This window comes from Anolis sagrei, chromosome 1 (genome assembly GCF_037176765.1).
Source record: "Anolis sagrei isolate rAnoSag1 chromosome 1, rAnoSag1.mat, whole genome shotgun sequence".
NCBI classification, from domain to species: Eukaryota; Metazoa; Chordata; class Lepidosauria; order Squamata; family Dactyloidae; genus Anolis; species Anolis sagrei.
The window spans coordinates 116,613,988-116,636,580 of record NC_090021.1 but is presented as its reverse complement, the minus strand read 5'-3'; the positions used below and the strand labels follow the sequence as shown (position 1 = coordinate 116,636,580).

At 37.3% G+C, this 22,593-nt stretch overlaps 1 protein-coding gene across 3 annotated transcripts in view; it reads right to left on the bottom strand.

Moving 5' to 3' along the window:
• The window catches only part of EYS (eyes shut homolog), a 1,026,188-nt gene that overhangs the window by 621,170 nt on the left and 382,425 nt on the right, over nt 1-22,593 (bottom strand). For all 3 annotated transcript variants that reach the window (XM_067468024.1, XM_060752827.2, XM_067468032.1), the window contains 4 exons: nt 18,045-18,167; nt 17,187-17,300; nt 13,854-13,967; nt 11,882-11,995 (listed from right to left, as the gene is read on the bottom strand). In XM_067468024.1, coding sequence (XP_067324125.1) covers nt 11,882-11,995; nt 13,854-13,967; nt 17,187-17,300; nt 18,045-18,167 — 465 coding nt within the window. The remainder of the gene's footprint in view (nt 1-11,881; nt 11,996-13,853; nt 13,968-17,186; nt 17,301-18,044; nt 18,168-22,593) is intronic.

Sequence of the window (22,593 nt, the reverse complement as noted above, 5' to 3'; positions counted from 1 at the left end):
GCTGTTCTACATCGGAAAGGCACACAACAATGGTCCTAATTAACTTGACTATCTCATCAAAGTATTTCCCATTGAAATACTAGTAAGTTGGTGAAAATTGTTCTTCATTTTAAATATAATATTGTTCTTTCATGCTCTTTTGTACTACAAATAAGACATGCGGTGGGCATAGGAATTCGTTCATTTTTTTCAAACTATAGTCTAGCTCCTCAATTTGTTAAATGGCAGCTATAATTTTATGAATACTCAAATTCATAACAGAGAAATCTGTGAATGTGTAGGGCTAACCATAATAAGATTCTTGTTCATTCAAGATTTTCCTCTGGGATCTGAATCTTTCTGAATATTCTTCTCATTACTATTGTACAGTAGACAATGTACAACAAAAAACAAACAAAAATGCTCCTGGACTGGACTCCCTATCTTTTGGACATATTTGAAGGTGATTGAAGAAACATACTGAGTACTGTAGTTACTAGGCATGGACGAGTTGGTTCGGAAGTTGCGGATGTTGGAACTAAAGTTGGAAGTTTCATATTTCCGAACTGGGTTCCAACATGCATTAGTGAGTCAGAAGTCCCCTGTAGTTCCAAAGCGACCCGGGCCATTGATTTCAATGGGCCAGAAGTCAATTCGGAAGTATGAGAAAGCCTTTTTGATGAAAGTAAGCCTGCTGGGAGGCGCAGCCTAAAGTGCTTGCTTCCCGGCCAATCAGGGCTTATGTTTTGTAAAAGGGAAGGGTTATCCAGAATCTGGCAGCATTGCTGCTTATAAACCCAAGCACATGGCTGGAAGGCTCATTCCAGCCAGGGAAGGGATGAGGGTGGTTGGGATGTTTTTTGCTGCTGTTGCTGCTGCTGGGTGGGTGGAACAGAAGGCAGGCAAAAGCACTGGAGCAAAAGGAAGTTTGGAGGAAGAGAGGAAGGGAGAAGGGAGAAGGAAGAAAAGATTTTGGGAGAGGGAGGGAGAGAGAGAGAAGAGAAAGTGAGAGAAAGATAGAAGAAAGAAGGAAAAGTTTGGGAGGGAGGGAGGGAGAAAATAATAGACTTTGAGAAACTTGAAAAGAAAGCCTTTCTTTGCAGTTTTTTTGTCACTTTTATCTATTTTCTCCAAAAACTCCTGTCCTGAACCTCAACCCCCAGGTGCCTTCTCTAAGTCAGAGGAAAGGCAGCACAGTTATGTTTTTTCTTGATGTTCAACTGCCTCTCTTCTGTTTTGTGTTGTGTTTTCAACTTTATAGAACTATTGCTCTATATTATTTCCTACATTTCCTGGACCCCAACACCCAGGTGTCTCCTTAAGTCAGGGAAAGGCACCAACATAATTTGTGGGGGGGGGGGGGGGGTCAACTGCCTCCCTTCTTTTTGAAGGGAGAGAGAAGCCTCTGAAGTTTCTCCAGTGTCAGTACTGTTTTCTCCTATTGCACATGTGTGTCTGACATTAATAAATAGATTCAGAAGTTTTGGAAAGTTTTGAAATTTTTTACAGAAAAATTCGGAATTGACTTTAGAATCTAATCACCAGCACCCCCTGCTTTTGAACACAGTTTAGAACCATTTTTTAAAATCGCCCATGCCTAGTAGTTATATATTCCTGCATGGCAGCAGGTTGAACTTCCCCTTTCAACTTAGAATTGTTTTGGCTTTTTTTTAGCCACCACATTACATTGTTGATTTTATGATCCCACTGAATGCAATATTGTACAGATGAATAGCAGAGGCATGAGTATAGTGTGTTTGGTCATCCTGCAAAAACAAGTTATTTTTGGTTTTGTTTTTAACATATACCCCCTACTTCCACTAAAAATAGTACTCAGTGCAGCAGCTAATATGTAACCAAATGTTTTTAGCTGGGGCCAGGTCATTAAAGACTCAGTGCTTTAATTTCTTTAGATTGTTTTACGTTGATGGCGTTAAAAGTACTCCCACTTTAAGATCTGCTGGTATAAGACAAGGGTGAGTCTGTAGTTTTAATGGTTCAACACTTTGGTAGCAGTTTTGTTTTTTTCCTATGGTCACACAATGGTAGTGAAGGGAGGCAGATAAAGCCTACAAGTTCTGATAATCTGTTTCCTTGCGCTCTTTACAGTAATTGAAGCCATGGATGTTTCCTCCTTCTGCTTCCACCCATTACACTGGGTGGTTATGTCAGGACCTTGGTCTCTGTGTTCCTGTTCCATTAGCTTCCATCAACTTGAGCCATAATGAAAAGATGCCAGGAGTTGTGCCAGGTTTCTTCTTGGAAGTCAAATTTACTTTGTGTAAATATGGAGACTGTAACAGTGTGCACTGCTTCCTGGCTGTGTTTGTGGTTCTATAAACACATACAATAATGCCACTGGTCTTTGCTCTGGGGACTGAGAGGACCTGTGTCAGCTGTTTCCAAACAAATACAAGCAAACAAAAGTGAAGGAAAAACAATTAATCTCCTCCTTTTGTGAAGTTCTCCCATTTGAGTCAGATTCATGGGATTACTGTTTTAAAAATGTAAAATTCCCAGAACTCTGTCAGTAGTGGGAATTTCCTCAGACATCTGAAATTAACACACACTTGTCAGATCCTGACTCTCCAAACAGTGGTTTATTAAGCCACCAGTGTAAATCTTCAGCAAAAGAAGCAAGACTTCCACATCTTCCTTTAAACACAATTCTACATCGCGCTCTCTCTCTCTTTTTGCATGCACAGCATACATACTCAGATAAATGTGAAAACATAGTGTACCTATAAGTGTGACATTTCACTTCATAAAAAATTAGCAAAATTGCAGCATGTGTTGACAATCACAGTAAAAAGAATGTGTTGGGTTTTTTTATGCTCACAGAGAACAAATGTATTAACTGAATTCTGGCTTATGGTTGTGTGAAATTTCACAACTTCAGACAAACTCCCTATTGCATGATAGACAAATCTATGCAAAGCTGTCAGAGAACAAAAGTGGGGTCTTTTTAGAAAAGTGTTAAGTGTCTTAAGTGCTGTCTTCCTTTTTCTTCAGGTAGAGTGGCATTTAAAGTCACATTCAGTTTATATTTTCTCTAGTGGCCAAGGTTAGGCAGTGGGGTAGCAGAGAATATAAATCATTGTTGTACGATGTAAAAATAGCACCAAATTTCAGTAGCAACACTTTTTTCCTACTCCTTCTCTAATGTTTTCTGTGTTTGCACTCCATCATTTTTTGGTACCACAATATTTGTGTCACTCCATTAGCTATCTTACCCCCCTCCCTACTGTTCAAGTCACTGCATTTCTAATAACAGAGCTAAAAGGTTTTTCCAAGGTTACTGTGAATCACCTCAAGGTTTTCCAGAATAAATCTAATGAAAATGATTTTGCTGGAAATGTTTGCTATTACAATGCCACTTAACAACAGCAGTAACAACAAAAACCACTGCAAGTTATTGGCTAATGTGACACGCAGGGGAGACTTTACAACTGCCTAGAGAGAAGGCCTTGATTTGTGTAAACTGTGCTTCCTCAAAGTTGGGTTTTTCAGCTTCCTTAGTATAAATTGGCATAATTATTTGTTAGATATCAACACCATAATTTCTAATCAGTCTTGGTTTAGGCTAATAGCTCTAAATAATGGCTTTCAGCAAGGCATTGTGAACATTATAGTCCAGAAACAGTAGGAATCATGTCTTAAATAATCACACTATGATGTTAGGTATTAAATCCAATGTTGCACAAGAGAGCACCTATAATGGGACTTTCTCCCTTTCCTCCTCACCCCTTGAAGCCCTCCATGCCATTTGACAATCTAGTTTGGAGATTTTTCCAGCGCCCTGAAGCAGATTGTCGGGATCCTGTCCTCTTCAAACAGATTGAAAGCATTTAATCCATTTTCACAACATAATAAGACCTTCTGTTAAGACCTTGTTTAAATCTGTGATCCTACAAACTATCCACTGTAGAACATGCCATCAGCCAGTTATGACCCTTGAGGACCTTTGGTTACTCTCACAGAAGGTCCCAACAGCATAGATTTTGTTGGAGTAGGGTGCCTACATTTCATCTCCATGTCCTGACAGATCAAGCGAGCTATTGAGCCTGCAGAATTTAAATCATTACAGTTTCTCCAACAGAAAGCAATCCATGCTCTTCAGTAATTGGCAAGCAAAATGATCAATGCCATTGGGAAGTATTTTTTCAAAAATTGAAAACAGCACCTTTCTACCAGTTTCCAGTGACGTCGGGATGTGATGGCAAGCTGGAACAAGCTGACCATTCTAAGAATGTGACAGTTAATTTACCAAAGATTCTTTCCCTACACTTCAGGATTGTGCAGCCCACCTGCAAAATGATTGATGTCTCTGAAATAGGTTCAACACAGCTTTAGGTTTTTCATCTATTCAATCAGTTGGGTGATCCGTTCCACCCACAACAAGGGCTATTTGAGGATAGCACTAATAGACGTGTAAAATACAGTAGAGCTGAATTAGAAATGAGAAGAGTGCAGCTAACTTGTAGAAATTGGTAAACCTGCACTTGGAAAAAGAAGTGCTGCTTTTATTATCCAGAGGAACAGTTACCCTCATAATCCTATGATGCTAACAGATGCATGTTGCTTTGGAAGATCGGGTGTGAACATTAAACTACTTCTTACACATATATAATGATCAAAAACATTTTTTGATATTTTATTTGGAATTGAAAGTCATATTAAATATTTCCAGAAAAGAGTAGTTTTGCAGTGTTTCATGCCAGGTATCAATTGATACAGCTTGAGCTTCTGTTATCTGAAATACTCCAAAATTAGCTATATGAGTGGCTGAGATAGTAATACTTCTGCTTTCTGATGGTTATTGTACAAAATTATTTTTAAAAATATTGTTTAAAATTACCTTCAGGTTACATGTATAAGATATATATGAAACATAAATGAATTCAATATTTGGTCCCATCTCCAAGATATTACGTATGTATATGCAAGTACAGGTATTCCAAAATCCCCTTAAAACCCCAAATCCCAAATACTTCGGGACCCATGCATTTCAGATAAGGGATACCCAACCTATACCTGTTATATTCTTTCAGAAGATTACAAGACAGTATTGACTGCCACCTCTTGCCCCCAACAATTCTCCAAAGATCAGTAACAGGACAAAGTTGCACTGAAACTTTCAAATCACGCCCCAAAAATCCATAGATCACTAACATCTATAAAGCCATGCAGTCATGCAAATTGCAAATGGAACATACCACACACAGAGGTACATACAGATTTAACATCATGCTGAAAGAAAACAAGTTGCATACCATACCTGTATAAAGTTCTGAAAATAACAAATATTAAGTTCATTATGTCCATGAAATAAAACATTCTCAATGTATAATTCCAAAGTTTTCACAAAGTTCTTATTATTTCATGATTAAAACACAACTTAACTACTTAAAGATTTAGTATTTTATATATAATTGGTTTTGAGTGGCAAAAAGTGGGAAATGGCAAGTGAATGCTGCAAAATACATATTTGTGGGTTTGACTTTTGCAGATTAAATTATTCACTGATTAGATTACAATGTTCAATCTACATTCTCCAGTGTAATTTATAGTTAACGTCTGGAAAGTGATTCTAAGTCATCCTAGAAGACTTGACAGGTGTTCTCACAGGGGGAAAAATGTTTTTTTTTAATTCTTTTCAGGGGGCCTGTGCCCCTTGCTCCATTGAATGTGTAGGGCTAAATATATTCTCTTTCTGTACAAAACAAACTTGTATTTTAAATGTGTTTCTGCAAAAAGCAATTAATGATCTGGGAATGATGAATCTGGTATGATGCTATGTTCCCTTAAATGGAAGTAAATGCCATTTAACACTTTTGAATATCAAGGAATTTACTGTAGGAATAACTTTGTTGCATTTTTGTTTGTGATCTAAAATTCAAGGACACAAATCTTTAAAATCAAGCTTTAGGTTGGTTGGTATTTCCAATGTTTCTGACAGCTGTCAACATACATTAACTAGATTGTGCAGAACTCCTTAGAAGCTTAGAACTCTTTTACAGCAAATATTTTAATTCCAGGCTAGAACTAAAAGGTATAATTGCTTAGAGTGAAAAATGGATTAATCATTTAATCTTGAAATGATACTGTCATGCTTCCACATGGGCTTTTACTGTTTTCTTTATGAAGTCTCGGTTGCCCCTTTATTTATAATGGATTTAATTCCTTTTTGTATAGTTTTCTGTGGGGGAGGACCTTAATTAGACCCTGCCCCTTTAAAACACCCCCCTCCCCCCAGAAGCAGAGCTTACAGTCCTGCTCAGCAATTCTTTTGCAGCTAGTCGTTCTGAAGGTGCCAAAGAGCCTAAAGGCTATATCTTCCATGTCAAAGGTTGAGGAAACTAAGTTTAAGACTTGGAGAGACAAGTTTGAAATATTAAAGAAACAAATTAAAGAAAGTTTGAAGAATAAAAGTCTTAAGTAGGAGGTGTTGACAGAAGTCAAATCTGGACAAAGGACACAGAAAAGAGGCTAGAAGAAGGATCTCTTTGGAAGAAATAAGAGAACCGAACCCCTGTTAAGTTCTAAGCTTCCATCGAGTCCATCAATTAATTGTTTAGATCGTAGAAGAAGATAGGGTGCTCATCTCCAATACAATTAAATTCCTTTTTGTTTACTGTTACACATTTCTTGCTTCTTTTTCATATTAAGTAAGTCAGTAGAAAGTTCAAGAACGAAAAGGAAAGGGGTCAGTTTTTTATATATATACAGAGTTAGCCCAGATTTTAGCAGAGGCCCCATCTATACTGCCATGTAATTCTGTTTCATAATGCAGTTTAAGTCATCCTTATTGCTTGCTTGGTCAAAGTCTTAATATTTTAGCTTTGCTGTCTTCTATTTTACCTTGGACAAAGCACGTCCTAGTTGCCCAAAGAAGATAATTAAGCTAATCAAAAAGCCTCTGAACAGACTTTGTTTTTTCTGCTCCTACCCAATCAGGTCTCATTGTTTGCAAATTTCAGCAGCATGACTTAAGTGATGACATGCTGAGGACCTGCAGGAGTTTCAACAATGGTATAGATTTAACAGAATAATTTGGTGATGCTACGACAGAACAGCCAGCAGCCAGAGATAAAGTCTTTTAAATTGGGAGCTAGCACTTTCATATTTCAGCAGAGTCCCAGATCTGAGACCTGTTGGGTTTTAATAGCTGTAACTTTCCACTGAGTCACATCATAAAGCATGTTACCTGTGATCACTGAAAATTAATTGTTCATTTGGTCCATTATCTGAATTTTCCTTAATTCTCTCTTTCATAAGTGTGTGAAAGCTGTTTACTTATAATCTGATCTCTACTTACCTCTACTGACAAAAGTATCTTGCTATTATTATTCTTATTCCACATATTTTTCTGAGCTGTTCATATAAGCTTACTTTTTTTCTTTACACAACGTTTTAATGGCCAATAACCATTTCAGCTTTAATCTTAATTGCTATGCATTTGGGGACATATGTCATTAGGGTTACAACTAACATTGCCTTTTAAATGAAGCACAGCTATTTTTTTTTACTGAGTCACAAAGTAGCAGGAATAAAAAATAGTATTCTTTGTCTTCCTCTATGGAAATAATTATATGAGTACTATCTCAAGCCATGTAGTGGTTTAACAACCTTTGAATGTTAATAAACAATGAGTTTGTGACCTCTCTAAAACATCTTATTTATATTTGGGGGTTTTCAACCTTTTGAATGACTAACAAAATAGGGAGCAAAAGATCTGACTGTGAACGGTTGCTTCACATATAGTAAACGTATACATTGCAATTCTGCAGAATGTGCAGGATTTTGATGATGCATTTGATCACTGTAGATTGATGTTGCTTCAGCTTCCATGACTGTATCTTATAAAAAGTTGTAATTTGGTAGGGTGCATAGCATTCTCTTAAAGACCTATAGTTCCTCCCACTGAACTAGAGTACAATAAATGTCTAGTGTTTCAGAAAATTACAAATCCATGATTCCATAGGATAGATCCATAAGAGCTAGTACTACTAAACTATGAGGGATCTTCAAAATGTTTACTCACTTTTATGTTTTGGTTAGAAATAATGAGGGTGGGAGTAGGAGCAATTCCATAAGGAATGAAAAAAGGACGCCAGAACTAATCCAAGTCAGTTCATCCATGGGCTATGTGTTCAACCAAAAACATTTCTTGCTGTTGGCATTAAAAAGTTGGTATGCCATTGGGAAAAATGCATTGCAAAGGAAGGCAACTATGTAGAAAAGTGCTGTAATTTGTTTCTTTTAATTCTTAATCAATAGAGTTCAAAAAGTGTGGAAACTTTTCAAAGACCCCCTCATATAACACACTCCCAGCATTCATTGTTCTGTCAAACTGAAGTGAAGCTTTCTGTTGATGTTACTACATTACCCGAATGTTTGATCTCCTATTTGCTTTTAATCATTCAGAACTTCTACGCAGATCTTTCTTTCTAGGCAAATGTCACCAGTTGTTCTGGAAATATTAGGTTTTCTTCTACATACTGCCTTGTGACTTTGGGATGAGGAATATTCCAATGCTAGACAATAAGGAGCTTCCATTTTTTTAATGCTGTGTCTTTAAATGGTGACTGAATTATACAAGTCTGAGTTGATTAAATGTTTTTACTTAGGGCCTGTCCATACAGCCCCTTTATTGTGGAAACTATTTCATTTGCAGAGTTTATCACACTAAATAAGCAAAGTAAACTGTGGGAATACCCACCACCTCCCCCCAAGTCCCTAGATCCCTTAGAAAGGTAAGAAATACTTATGTGGTCTCCATTAGAATCCCGTCAAGCTCTCGCAGTGCCAGGAGATGGGAGGGTGGAGGAGGGAGGAAAATTCCCCCCCCCCACATCTCCTGGTGTGTCATTTCTATGTGGCGAGAGAGCTTGCCAGGATTCTAATGGAGACCTCATAAGTATTTCATAGTTTTCTAAGGGATCTAGGGGCTTGGGGGGAGGGACTCCCCACATTCTCTCAGGATAGTCCTGCCAAAACATATGCCTTTTTTTTAACACAGGTGCTTTTGGGATAAAGGGTTGTCTAGATCCACCCTTATTTAGCATCCAGTTCAAATTGAAGGCTTTATATGTAGCGGTAGCTTCTTTGGAAGCTTTTAAGCAGAGGCTGGATGGCCATTTGTCAGGGGTGATTTGAATGCAATATTCCTGCTTCTTGGCAGGGGGTTGGACTGGATGGCCCATGAGGTCTCTTCCAACTCTTTGATTCTATGATTCTATGTTTCTATGAGTGCATCAAATACTGGATGCCATTGTGTGTGTGTGTGTGTGTGTGAGAGAGAGAGATAGACAGAGAGAGAGAATGAGAGAGAACCCAAGTTATTAGGATTGCTCTATCTAACAGGAAGTTGTAAATCCATTATGAACTTTCTGAAAATATAGTAATGTAGACAGTAGGCCTGGGCGGTTTCGTTCGTTAATTTTGTAATTCATTAAATATTCGTTAATTTTAGCATTTACAAAACGATTACAAAACTTATTTTTAAACCCGGAAGTGTTTTTAAATATCGAAACGGCAGGCGCCAAAAAATTTTGTATTTCCGTCCATTTCGGAAATACGTAAGATGGCCGCCTGGCGATGCTTGCTGGGAGCTCTCCTCTCTCTCCTCTCTTAGCCAGTCAGAGGCAGAGCCTGAAAGAGGAGGAGGAGGAGGAGGAGGAGAGGGCGAGCGGTGAGCGAGAGGGCGAGCGGCGAGCGAGAGGGCGAGCGGCGAGCGAGAGGGCGAGCGAGAGGGCGAGCGAGAGGGCGAGCGGCGAGCGAGAGGGCGAGTAAGAGGGCGAGCGGCGAGCGAGAGGGCGAGCGGCGAGCGAGAGGGCGAGCGAGAGGGCGAGCGAGAGGGTGAGTGAGAGGGCGAGCGAGAGGGCGAGCGAGAGGACGAGCAGCGAGCGAGAGGGCGAGCGGCAAGCGAGAGGGCGAGCGAGAGGGCGAGCGAGAGGGCGAGCGAGAGGGCGAGCGAGAGGGCGAGCGAGAGGGCGAGCGGCGAGCGAGAGGGCGAGCGGCAAGCGAGAGGGCCTGCCAGAGTGAGTGCCTGCCTTCCCTCCTTAATAATAATTTCTCCTCCCTATTCTACTAAATTAATAATTAAATTAAAAAATATTTTAAAAATATTGAAAAAAAAGGGTGCCATCTTTACAAAATGTTTTGTAAATATTTACGAAATTTCGTAAATACCGAACTTTTTAAAGGGAAAATTTTGTAATTATTTTAAATATCGAAACAAAAAAACACCCCAATTACAAATCGATTTTAGAAACAAATTTTTGCGTTGTTACCCAGGCCTAGTAGACAGACATCTTGGTACTCCATAGCATGGGAAACTAAAGACAGGTGGTATTAATGTCATTTTGAAGAAAACTAATTGAGGGAAGATTTAAAACAATATGCTCACATGAGATACCCTCAAGACATCCTTGAAAAATGAAGCAAAGAATGAGAAAGGGGGATTTAAAGGTGAGTGGCTTACATCAAAAGTGAGAAAAGCTAATTGCCCCCAAAGGAAGAACTCAGAAAATCCACACAACTCTGTTAGACAGTCACTGAATAAGAAAAAAAATGTGGTAATCCCCTTTCTTTTTGTTGTTTTCAAGGTTAAAAAAGTGACAGCCTTATAACCTCATTGTTTTCAAGGTCACCCTCTGCATAGATCTCTTCTATTTTTTTAAAAAAAAGAATGAATGTATTTATGAGATTCTTCTTTAGAAATGGGAAAACTCAATAAAACTAAAAAAAATGGTGCAGCAAGGATTCTAAAATGTACAAACTCTGACATTCATGTTGAGTTAATGAAATTTTAAATTGTTTTATATACGGCAGCCTTTTTGCACCACATCTCTAAGAAAAAAATAAGCCAACTCATCTTCATGCTAGACAATTTTTAATGGTATAAAGGACCAAGGCAAAAGAGTTCATGTTTCTGCTTTGGAGAATGAACTTTCAGGACATATACAAACAAATTTTATTTATTTACTTACTGGATTGGCATATGCTTTGCAATACTTAAAAATAGTTTGAGGATCAACAGTTACACACCCACACACCCATCCAAAAACACATGTAATACATTTCTTTTGTTGATTCCTCTATAGTCCAAATCAAAATGTTCCTCAAAACCTGAGTAGACCTGTTGAACCAAAAGGAACATTTTAATTATCTCCCCCACCCCACCCCCTCTCTCTATATATACACATACACATATAGATGCATGCACGCACACACACACACACACACACACACACATATTGATTTGATCACATGGCTTTATTCTACTTGGGATTATCCCACGGGATCCTTTACGTTCTTCCTCTCGAGGTGAAGTCTCCCTGTGAGGAATGACTATGGCCACTTCTTTGTAGTGTGTGGATAAATCAGATGGACCCTGACAAAAAATGGAATACTTCTTTGTTGGAAGTCACCCCATTGAGGACAGACTGCCATTGTTTTTTGGTAGGTGTGGAGAGGCTGGGTGTCAACTTTTGGGGAGGAAATGTGTAGAATCAAAGTGATATGATACATTGCAATACAGAACAATAAACCATCCTTCTGAGAATGGATGGGTTTAAATTACACTCGCCTGCTTGAACCAGACAGAGAAAGTTTTGATGTTTTACTTTTCAGAAGGCCACTAAGCTATTCTTTTATGTCCATGGTCCTTTTTGGCATTTCTTTTAACAAATGACTAAAGCCCCTTTCTTGTTGAAATAAATAAAAGTTAGTTCACATTACTCACAGCCTAAGAGATAATTGGCTGGTCACTTTTGAAGCCTGCTTTGAGGAAATAAAAGGCCTAATAATCCTGTTTGGAAGAGCAAAATGAGTTCAGACAAAAATGCTTTCTAACGTTAATTATGTTTACTTTCCCTTCTCCCTCAGTGTTCATTACCTTTAAATGGAGCCACACATTGGCAGTAGTAATTACCAGGTTGGTCAATGCAGGTGCCTCCGTTTTTGCAAGGAAAAGAAGCACACTCATCTATATCAGTTTCACAGTGTAGACCTTTGAAAAGATAATTGGAGATGCAGCAATTTAGTAAAACAAGCAGGTGTCGGTAGATCATAGTTCAGTATGTACCATAGGATTTCAAATCCACTTCATGCTGAGAAATCACAATCAAAACCATAAGGTCCTTGCATATATTAATGTCAGAGATTTCCTCCAACTTGTGGATACAATGACGTCCATATTGCAAGTACCTTTATTAGGCCATTCAAAAAGGCTCTCAATGTTCTGTGCACAGAGAAAATTGTGCCTACTTGAATGGTCTAATGAAGGCATTGCAATAGCTTGGACTTTATTTCTTACTATCACAAGCAAACATTTAAGGAGCTTGTTTCCAAAAGATACCAAATCTACCTGAACAAATTTTACAAGAATGTTTAGAGTACTGAGAATATGAATTCTTTTGCTCTAAAATGCAATTTTCAAGCTCTGTACCAATGAGACATCAACCATTTTGATAGTTTTAGTCTGTGAATAATATTCTATTCCTAGACAACAATATGCTGCAACATATAACTCATTAGTCATCTCTCTCTCCCTCCTCTCTCTATATAGAAAAAGCTTGTTTACCAAATAGATAGATAGATGCATAGATAGATAAATATCTGTATATCTATCTATCTCTCTTTCACTCTAGATGGAAAGATATGTTTTTCAAAATATTCAAAACAAAGCAAAAATTGAAGAGTTCCCTAATAATGTTGCTTGATGAAATCAAAGCTCTTCTCAAGAAGGTGTATTTTGTACATCAATTTACCAGTTAATTGAAAAGGATGGGACAGAAGAAATGAATAGAAAATAATGAATAGAAAACCCCACAATGGCAATTGTCGGGTGCCTAAAACAAAGATCACTAGTAACAACGAGTAAGTATACATTGTTTCAGCAACTCATTTTTTTTAGCATACATCACATACGTATTATAATAAGGTCCTTTCAAGACCATGGTCATTACACATTGAGAGGTAAACATGTTGGAAGTGCAGCCTCAAGAAAGATGTCTCACCTAGCAATTGAACCCTATCTTTATAGAAGAAAAAAATAGGATGCATAGATAGAATGGTCAAAATCAGATAGCACATTATGGAAAACATGAAAAAAGGAATGGAGTTCATTAATAAACTATAAAAAATCAAGAACACCCTCCTGTTATAAGCTGGATGATTATGTATTTACTGGTCATTAATTGGACTGTTTAAAAGATCGGAGATGTGTGCATAGTACAGAAAATGCTTTATTTAAAATAAAATTTAAAAATTCTTATTTTCTGCTTAAAATTGGAAACTGGAATTCAGGCAGAATTTAAAGTACATATTGAAGGGATGTTTGAAAACTCAGTAGTTCTCACAACCAGGGGAAATGCAATGAAATATTGTTTTGATGAGATGAAATACCCAAAGAAAATAGACTATTAATGATTGCAAGAAGTCTTCCCATTAAGGTAATGTTAAAAGATGGAACCAACGTTTTGTCTATCTCCAAGGGGTTCTCATTTTGCTCCCCAAATTGAAGTATATTTTGTCCTAACATTCTTCATCTCTCTGGCCATTCTTTTCCATCAAAATTGAAACCTTTGAGCAGAAGGGGACATACTGAATGGAGACAAAATAATGTTCTCAAGCAATGATTATGAAACTCCAAGTAATCTTCAGGCTAAGCGTGACCTCATTGAATTTATTCTACTAAAGTTTATAGATGGAACCACAGATCGGGTCTGTTGGGTATGCAAATGAATCATTAAATTGGGACAGATAAAGAGGAAGGAGGAGAAATGCAACAGAGATTCAGTCCATGTCTTGATTGACATCTTGGGGCTACTCTTCCAGTGGGTGTTGTGTGTCTATTATTCACTCACCAGTGAAGCCAGGTAGGCAGGAGCAGTCATATCCACTGATAAGGTCTGTACAGGTTGCATTATGAAGACAGGGATTTGAGTGACATTCATTAATATTGATTTCACAAAGTGTGCCTATAAAGTGGTAGGAAAAAGAAGAAAGACAATATTTTTCAGCACTCAAACACTTGATCATGAGTATGATTTTATTTTGCATTTTCATGTAAAGTAGTTCACTTCTGAGAAATGTTCTGTCAGCAACCTTATTATATTTTCAACCTGTCACTCTAAAGCATTCAATGGATAATTTATTAGTTGTCCTCCTCTACCAGTTTTCTAAGAAATCATAAAAAAGAAGTCTTCACTGATACTGAATTGATTCTCAAGACTTAAGACAGGCAATTTCCGTATCAATTTGTGTCAATAAAAAGAGAAAAGAATAAAATAACATTAGTGTATAATAGACTATATTTGCCATGGCACGAAGGGAAATCTTCATTCTTTTCTTGAGGTGGCAATAAATAAACTCCCACTGAAATAAAAAGAAATGTCCCCTTCTATTTCACATGTGAATATGCTATATTTGTTTGAAATCTTTGAAATGGGTGCCATGACTTTTAGAGCAAGAGATGGCTATGTCTCCTTTGGGCAAAGAATTCAATGACTTCCATCTTTACAATTACTTATGCTCACTGTAGCTTTCATTACAGCTTCTTCTCTGTTAATTACCATAGCTCTTGACAGGTCGATATATGACAAAATAAGTACTCACTATTTTAAAAAATGGACAAAGGGGGCACTTCTGATGCATTGAGGGAGAAAATTGGGATATACATTTAGACTGTTTCATTCACACATTCAAGAATAAACCATTTGTGTTTATTCTTCCCAATGAAGAAGAAAATCTATACTTCTCTGCAGTAATCTCCTTTGTTCACATGTCCCTGTTATAGGGAATTATTTTGATTGATTGATTGATTGATTTGACAATGCAATCATTCCAGCAAAATTGATAGCAGAGAATCATGGCTTGGATGCTGGTGGGCTTTCCTTCCTCTGAAACACTGACATTTGTTTTCCCAAGAGATTTGCAAGATTTTTTGAAGGCAACATTAATTGAATCTTTCCAGGAGTCGTTAAGTTGATAATAAACAGTTACTTTATTCTCAACTCATAGACAGAAAATTGAATGTTGGTGGACAACAAAATAGATTTAAAGATTGGCTTAAAAACATAAAACAATGTGGTATAAACACAGAGAACTGGGAAGCACAGGACCTCGAGTATTGAAACTGAAGGTCAGCTGTTACCAACAGTGCTATGGATTTTGAAGAAGCAAAAGAAATGTGTCAAGAGGAAAGCAGCCAAGCAAACCTTTTTTGTGATCATTTTCCATCTGGAAATCTGCACAGAATAACTCTCCAGAACACTTTGGGATCTATAAATACCAGGAAAATACTGCAGAAGTCTTCCTGTGGAACCATTCTTCTTCATTGTTTTTCCCCCAAGTATTAAGAGCCTATTTTCTTATGTAGGAGATCAATAGCAAATGCTCTATCATGATTCCTGTAGCATGTAGGTGACTACCCAAGTGTCAAGGAAGATCCAGATCTTTGCAGTTTTTTTTAACCTGGGTATAAACTGAATTAAATTGTTTACCCCAGGTTAAAATGCATTATCCATTTGGATGTGCCAGGCTAATGTGCCATCTACATTGGATTATATGTTAGTGTAGATGGGCCTCTAGTGGGAATTAAAACATAATTATATACTTCACTTTACAGATTAGCTTCTATGAGATTATTTATTAAAGCACTTTTAAAACAGAAAAAACAGCTACAAACTACTAGTATTATTTACTTTATTTATATCCCGCCTTTCTCCCCAAGATGGCTAACAGCCACACACTTTGATCCATTTAAAACAAAGCAAATACATTTTAAAAAAACAACCCCGAATTAAACTGTATTGTGAGTGTCAGGCTAAAATACAGTTAAGATATAATACATACAATAAAATGTATTTTAAAACACAATTCCCCCTTCCTGATCCCACCCATAGCCTCCCAGCAATGTGCCCTTTGTCCTTCAAATGCCTGATTACAGAAAAAAGTATTGACCTGCTGGCAGAAGGCCAGCAGGGATGGGGCCACCCTGGTCTCTCCAGGGAGCGAGTTCCACAGCCTGGGAGCAGTCAAAGAAAAAGTGTTCCTACCACCAGGCATTTGAAGACCCACACGAAGGAGGCCAGAAGGGACTTTGAGGGTATTGGCTGATTTAAACCTACTCCCCTGCATGTAGATCAGAGGAACCTATATATAGGCTATGCCTCTTACAACATCATCCTTTTCCAACTTCAACAATGCCTCCAGATATGTTTAGATACTTTCCTTAGTAGTGGGCCCCAATATTAACCAAAGTGTTTACTTAATAGTACAGGGATATTTTCAATAGTTTGGGGGGGGGGGAGGTATATGCATAAAGCTGCATATCAAACACTTCAATGCATAAGAACATTCTGATTGTCCTGAGGTTGCCCATCACATGGATGCATTTCTACTCTTCCTGACAGAAAGGTTCCAAAACACCAAAAAGCTTGTCATTGACAAAATACCTTTTTTATACAATAAACTTTTATACTTCTTAAACTTTTCCCATTTTTACATGACCCCAGGTAGCTATTTTATAGGTATATAAAGTTGGCATAAAGCAAATATTTACTGATAACAAATCAGCATTTGCTAAGAAGCTCCTATTTATGAAGTACAGTTGAAGCATCTTCTGCATAGTCCACTTAAGTACTTCATATGCACAACAGATTTGTGTAAATGCCTAAAACAGTCTCTAGATTCAGAATATTTTTAGGACCCCAACATTGATCTAAGAGGCAGTTTAAGAAGCTGCATACTAGATCCAAAATAGTCAATAAAAATTGACAAGTGCTCCAAATATAATGTTTGGTTATGCCTTCTATGTCACATCTCTATAATGTTGAGTCAAGATAATTTAGCATTGCTATTTCAAAATAAAATAATAATAATTTTCCAAAGGCTAGGATAAAGTAACCAAGTAACTGAATTAGTTAATATAGTAATGTTAATTTTACAAGCAGCTCTTATTCTCAAACTGTAGTCATTTTTAATGTTCATGTAGTTGAAACAATTCCAAAGTTCTTGCTTGCAATGAAGTTTAATATCATCATTCTATGAAAATTCATCCCATAGTAATTGGACCCAATGGGACTTGTGCAGGCTTATGCTTACATTTTCTGCATATAATTATCTGGATCAATTGCATTTTAAGGAGTGATAATTATACTTTTAAGATGGTATTCAAAAGGTGTGATTTTTTTTACCTTGAAATCCATACGGACATAAGCACCTGAAAGCATTAAGGTGCTCAACACAAGTACCACCATTATGACATGGGCCACTTAGGCACTCATCCACTTCTATTTCACAGTTATTACCTGAAAATAAGCAAAAATTCCTGTATATGAGAAAGATAGCATAAGACAGCACAGTTGAGAATAACGGAATCTTAAATAAAAATAATGCACATCTAACGCTCCATTTTCCTTGAAATAAGCAGAACTAAAGCTATACTTCTTTACATGCTTACTTGTAAGAAAAAATGCAATCCTACTGATGTCAATTCAGAAGGAAATTTGTATGACTTCATCTGAGTTGATTTCTAAGTAATTGGGATATGGGGTAGCAATTTTACTGTCATTCCATAGAACTTAGCTGCAAAGCTGGATATGGTTGCTTTCTGTTCAATTTGTTAAGCATTAAAAACATGGGATTTTTAAATTAAAATTATTTATTTTTGTGGAGTTGCCATTCTTGGTTGGTTGGAGGATTCTGCAAGTCGTAGTCCCCAAAAGTATTTTCTTTAAGATCTAAGGACATCTATTACTTGTTGGAGACAAACATCCATGTTATGGGTATTGTGTTAGTCTCTTCACCAGATTTTTGAAGTTTTGATCAGAGCAGAGCATATATTTCTCATGCCACTTATAATGATTTAAAAATTGCCACTCTGGGTAGGCCCTGCATTAAGTTGTCTGGGTACATGGGTCCTAGACAATATTTGCTGGACAATTAATACACCAGAAGGACTATATAAAAGCCAAAATTATCTGAACTGGACCAGATATGCCAGAAGGATAATCGGGGTGGGGGTTCAAAATTAATTGCAATTTCACACCTACCTATAAAACCAGGTGCACAAAAACAATGATAACCATCCAGTGTATCTTTACAGAGGTTATAAGCTCCACAAGGATTTGACATGCAGCCACCAATATTTGTTTCACAAAATTCACCAGTAAAACCTGTCCAATAGAAGAAGTAGAGGGGAAAAGGCATCTCATAAGGAAAATTGTTATGATTCAGCAAGCTAAAGGAAAGAGAAAACCACTGCCAACATTTTTTCTCCAGCTGTTCAGTTGTAAGGTTTTAATGGCATTTTTATGTTGAAAGCCTTTCACAAGAACAAAATGATGAAATAGTTTTCTCACTGTGTGCCTTGCCTCATTCCATCCCCACAAAAAAATCTGGACTCCCTGAAGACATCACTACACCCAGTTAAATAAGCCTGTGTCTCTAGTTTACCTAACAACTCTCTCTCCATGTGTGACCTCAAAAGCATTGTGTGATAAAGGCTCTTGGATTGGTTACCAGGTCGAAGAGAGAGCAAACTTGTTTTCTGATTTTTCAAAGGATCAACTAAATATGAGGGAACATTTCTTCATAGTAAGAGCTGTACAGCACTGGAATGGGATCTCGGTGGTAGCAGATTCTCCTTCATTAAAGGTCTATAAAGAGCAGTTCATTGGCCCTATGTAAGTCAAGATTTTCGATATCAGCAAGACATTGGACTGGAGTACTTCTATTGCAACCACTGGCAAATCTACAATTCTCTAATGTTTTTTCCAGGGACATGTGCAACAGTGTAGTTTTCTACAGAAGTGGTAAAACGTAATTTTGTAAGGTAGTGTAGAAGTAACAGACAAGACAAGTCATTTAAAAAATAACTTTTCAACAGCAAGAAATTGAACTGTAATACAGATCTATTAATTTGTCCCTTAATGACATTCTTCAACACTGTATCACTCTGCTTCCTGCTTCATCCATTTGGGTGAAGTTCTTCATGTGAACAAAACCATTGTATTCTCTAGAACAGGGGTTGCCAACTGCAGAGGGGTGGGGACCATCTTCTTATCTGTACACATTTTCTTATCTGTCACAACAGTATATCTATCAGGAGTGACTTCAGGCCACCATTCTGGCTGATTTGCAGATGGATGGAGCAGATTTGAAGAATTGGGGGAAGCAAACTATCAGACTTGCAATTATTTATTGGGAATTTCAGCTGATTTGGAAGAAAAAAGGCCAAAAATTGCTCTTGAAATGAATTCTAAGACTTTCATGTGACTCCCAGACTACATTTGGCCTACCATTGCCCTTATGACACTGATTCTACAGTTGGGCCTCCAAACTGATTACTCCTGAATTTAATTAAAATTTTATCCCCAGGAATCTCTAGGTCTTCCAGTGCAACTTTCTCTGGAGTTTACCATAAAGTCATATTGGAGGATCTAGAGATTCCTAGAGCAAACACCTCTTCAATAATCTCTATGTTCTCCAGTGGGATTCTATAGTCGAATATGAACAGAAGGTGACAATAGAGGACATAGAAATTCCTAGTGATGCATTCTCTCAGAAACAAAAATGGCATTTTTTATTTTTTTATTTTTTTTAATTTTAGAAGAGTTTTGTACCTCTAGCCCCAGCAAACATGAAGATTGGTCTTCAAGCACCCCTGTAAAGACTGGTCTATAGATCTCCACTGATTGCTATGAATAGACCAATGATACCAATCTATTAGATAAGGTCACAATTCTGCCTTTTTAACAGAAGTTTTTAATTCTAAAATTCCACTTTACTAGACAGTTAGTTATTGAATGTACACATGACACTTAAATGAATTTCCTATTCTTTGGGGCATCCTCTGCACTTTCTTTTGGTGGCATGTTCATACAGCAGTAAAAAAATTGCAAGTTACTGTTTTTGGATGGCGTTTGGAAGTCCTCCCTTGGCTCACTTTGGGTTCTGTCTAAGGGGGTTAACAACAGCCCTTGAAAGGCAAATATTATGATAATAATTAGTATTATATCAAGGCACTTATATATCTTTCTTCTTCTCTGAACTCCAAGGAATGTTACAGTGCTGCTGCTGAAACGCTTTATTAACTTGTAACTGTTCATTTTAGTTTAAATGTAGTTTGATCAGACTATGAGGAAAAAGCTAACCAGTTTAAAACAAGTATTCTTAATCTGCACAGAAAGGACAAGAATAAATGACTGTAGATAGAAAACTTTTTCTGAATTGATATACTGTTGCTGACAAGATAGCACAGACACATACTTTGTTACAATAGAAATCTTTCTGAAACTGATTTTCAATTTTAGTTTTAAATGTTTTCCAAATTTATCTATTGTCATATTTCAGTGCTTTCTTATGTCATGTTGCTGTTTTTTGAAGATGCAAAAAGCATATCATTCAATGATTTACAGAAAAAATGGAAGTTGTCACTGCCACTGCCAATGGAGTTTATTAGCATTCCAACACCTATACTGAATCATATTTACAGAACAATTGTTTGAAGAAGAAAATGTTGACACCAGCAAAGCTGGAAATGTGTAAATTCTGGAAATAATAGTTCATTATCATTCTGTGAGCATAAGCAATAATAGTGACTGTATGATTTTGCTTGAATGACATTTCTATTATTTGCTTTGGGTTTTTTTTACAACATACACATTAAGAAGGCTATTATGAGTGCAAAGTTATGATCTGTTTGCCAGCAAAGTTTACTGGTTCCTTTCATTCTAATAGGACTTCTTTTAAGGAGCTTTTCGTTGCAATATAAATTTATTTCTCAATTGTATGTGGATATTTTTTGGTGAGACTTTGTGGTAAATCTCTGGTAAAATATACCATAGAAGACCTAAAAAAATTCCAAGATGGGCCATCTTTTGTCAGAAACTGGTAGGTGAAACTGTGAGTCCTGGGTACATAAATACAAGGCCTCATAATTAACTCATGTTTTATACTCTACTGTACTCTGCTGAGATGTCTGTATTTCTGGCTCTGTAATACACATTTAAAGACTCTGTAATACACATTTAAAGGCCAGTCCTGACTAAACATAGAATCTATGATGATACTTGGAAGTTAAGTACTAGGCCTGGGTAACAAAGCAAAAATTTGTTTCTAAAATCGATTTGTATTTGGGGTTTTTTTGCGTTTCGATATTTAAAATAATTACAAAACTTTCCTTTAAAAAAGTTCAGTATTTACGAAATTTCGTTAATATTAACAATTCGATTCGTTAAGATAGCGGACCCCCTGCGCATGTGCAAATCACCCCCAGAACTTCGTTATTAAGACGGGGGTCGATTCGTTAAGGTGATAACAAATCGATTCGTTAAAAAAGAAATATTTATCAGAAATATTTAAAAATGGAAAATTAACAAAATGCTTGCCCTGTTGTGGAGCGAACACAGCCACAGGACAGGGACAAACTCACACACACAGGCACACAAGGGTCTTTTCTTTTTTTAGAATATTTTTTTGAAGAATAAAAGAAAGATATTTTTCAGAAATATTTGAAAATGGAAAAATAGGGTGAAAACAGGGCAAAGGCAAAGCCTCCCCACTGCTCCCAGCCCAGGGAATGAATGAATGCAAGCAATGAATGAATGCAAGCAATGAATGAATGCAAGCAATGAATGAATGCAAGCCAAGCCTCCCTCCCGAACCTCCCGTCTCCTCGCCTTCCCCAGCAATGAGCAATGCGGCCACGCGGAGCCGCTTTTAAAGGGCAGCCCGCCCAATCACAATCAGCCACGGTGCTTGGGAGCGCCGGATTGGCTCCCGGCACACCCCGCATCCTCCATCCCTAAAACGTCATTTCCGAAACGGGCGGAAGCCCGTAAAAAAGATGGAGGATGCCGTTTCGATATTTAAAAACACTTCCGGGTTTGAAAATATGTTTTGTAATCGTTTTGTAATTGTTAAAAATAACGAATATTTAACGAATTACAAAATTAACGAACGAAACCGCCCAGGCCTATTAAGTACCCATTAGACAACTTCCGTTTTTTATTTTGGAAAATAGTTGTTCACAATTGATTTTGCATGAAAATTGTCATGAAAGCATTTTTTAAAAAATAACTGTAGGTGCTACTTAACAAACATTTGTATATTCTGGGTAAAATATCTTGTCTTTCATGTTACAACCTCATGTCAAAGTAGCTCTGCAACTCTTCTACTGTGGTGAAGTGTGAATTTTAGCCTACCGTCATGTGTAGTTATAGCTAGGTGTTTAAAGGGGTAAGTATTTAAAATAGCATAACTGGGGGGATGGTAGCCAGCTCAGCTCACTCTGAGATGGGTTGCCATGGTAAAAGGGGAGGAGCCAACTGCCACTTGGCAGGAGCAAGCATTTTAAAATAGGCAGTCTGTGGTCAGAGAACCATAGGGAATGCTGGTTCTACTGAGCTGAGAATCAGGAAGGTTTAGGCTTTTAGCCTGTGTGGTTTACATAGGCCAAGTTGACTTATTTAGATTAGTAGTTAGAGTTTGAGCAAAAGAAAAGGGAAGAGAACCCCAGTAAGAATCTTTACTGTAACAGAAATAACAGAGGGAAAGAATAGGCTGGTACCTGAAGGATCTGTTAAATAAAGAAACACA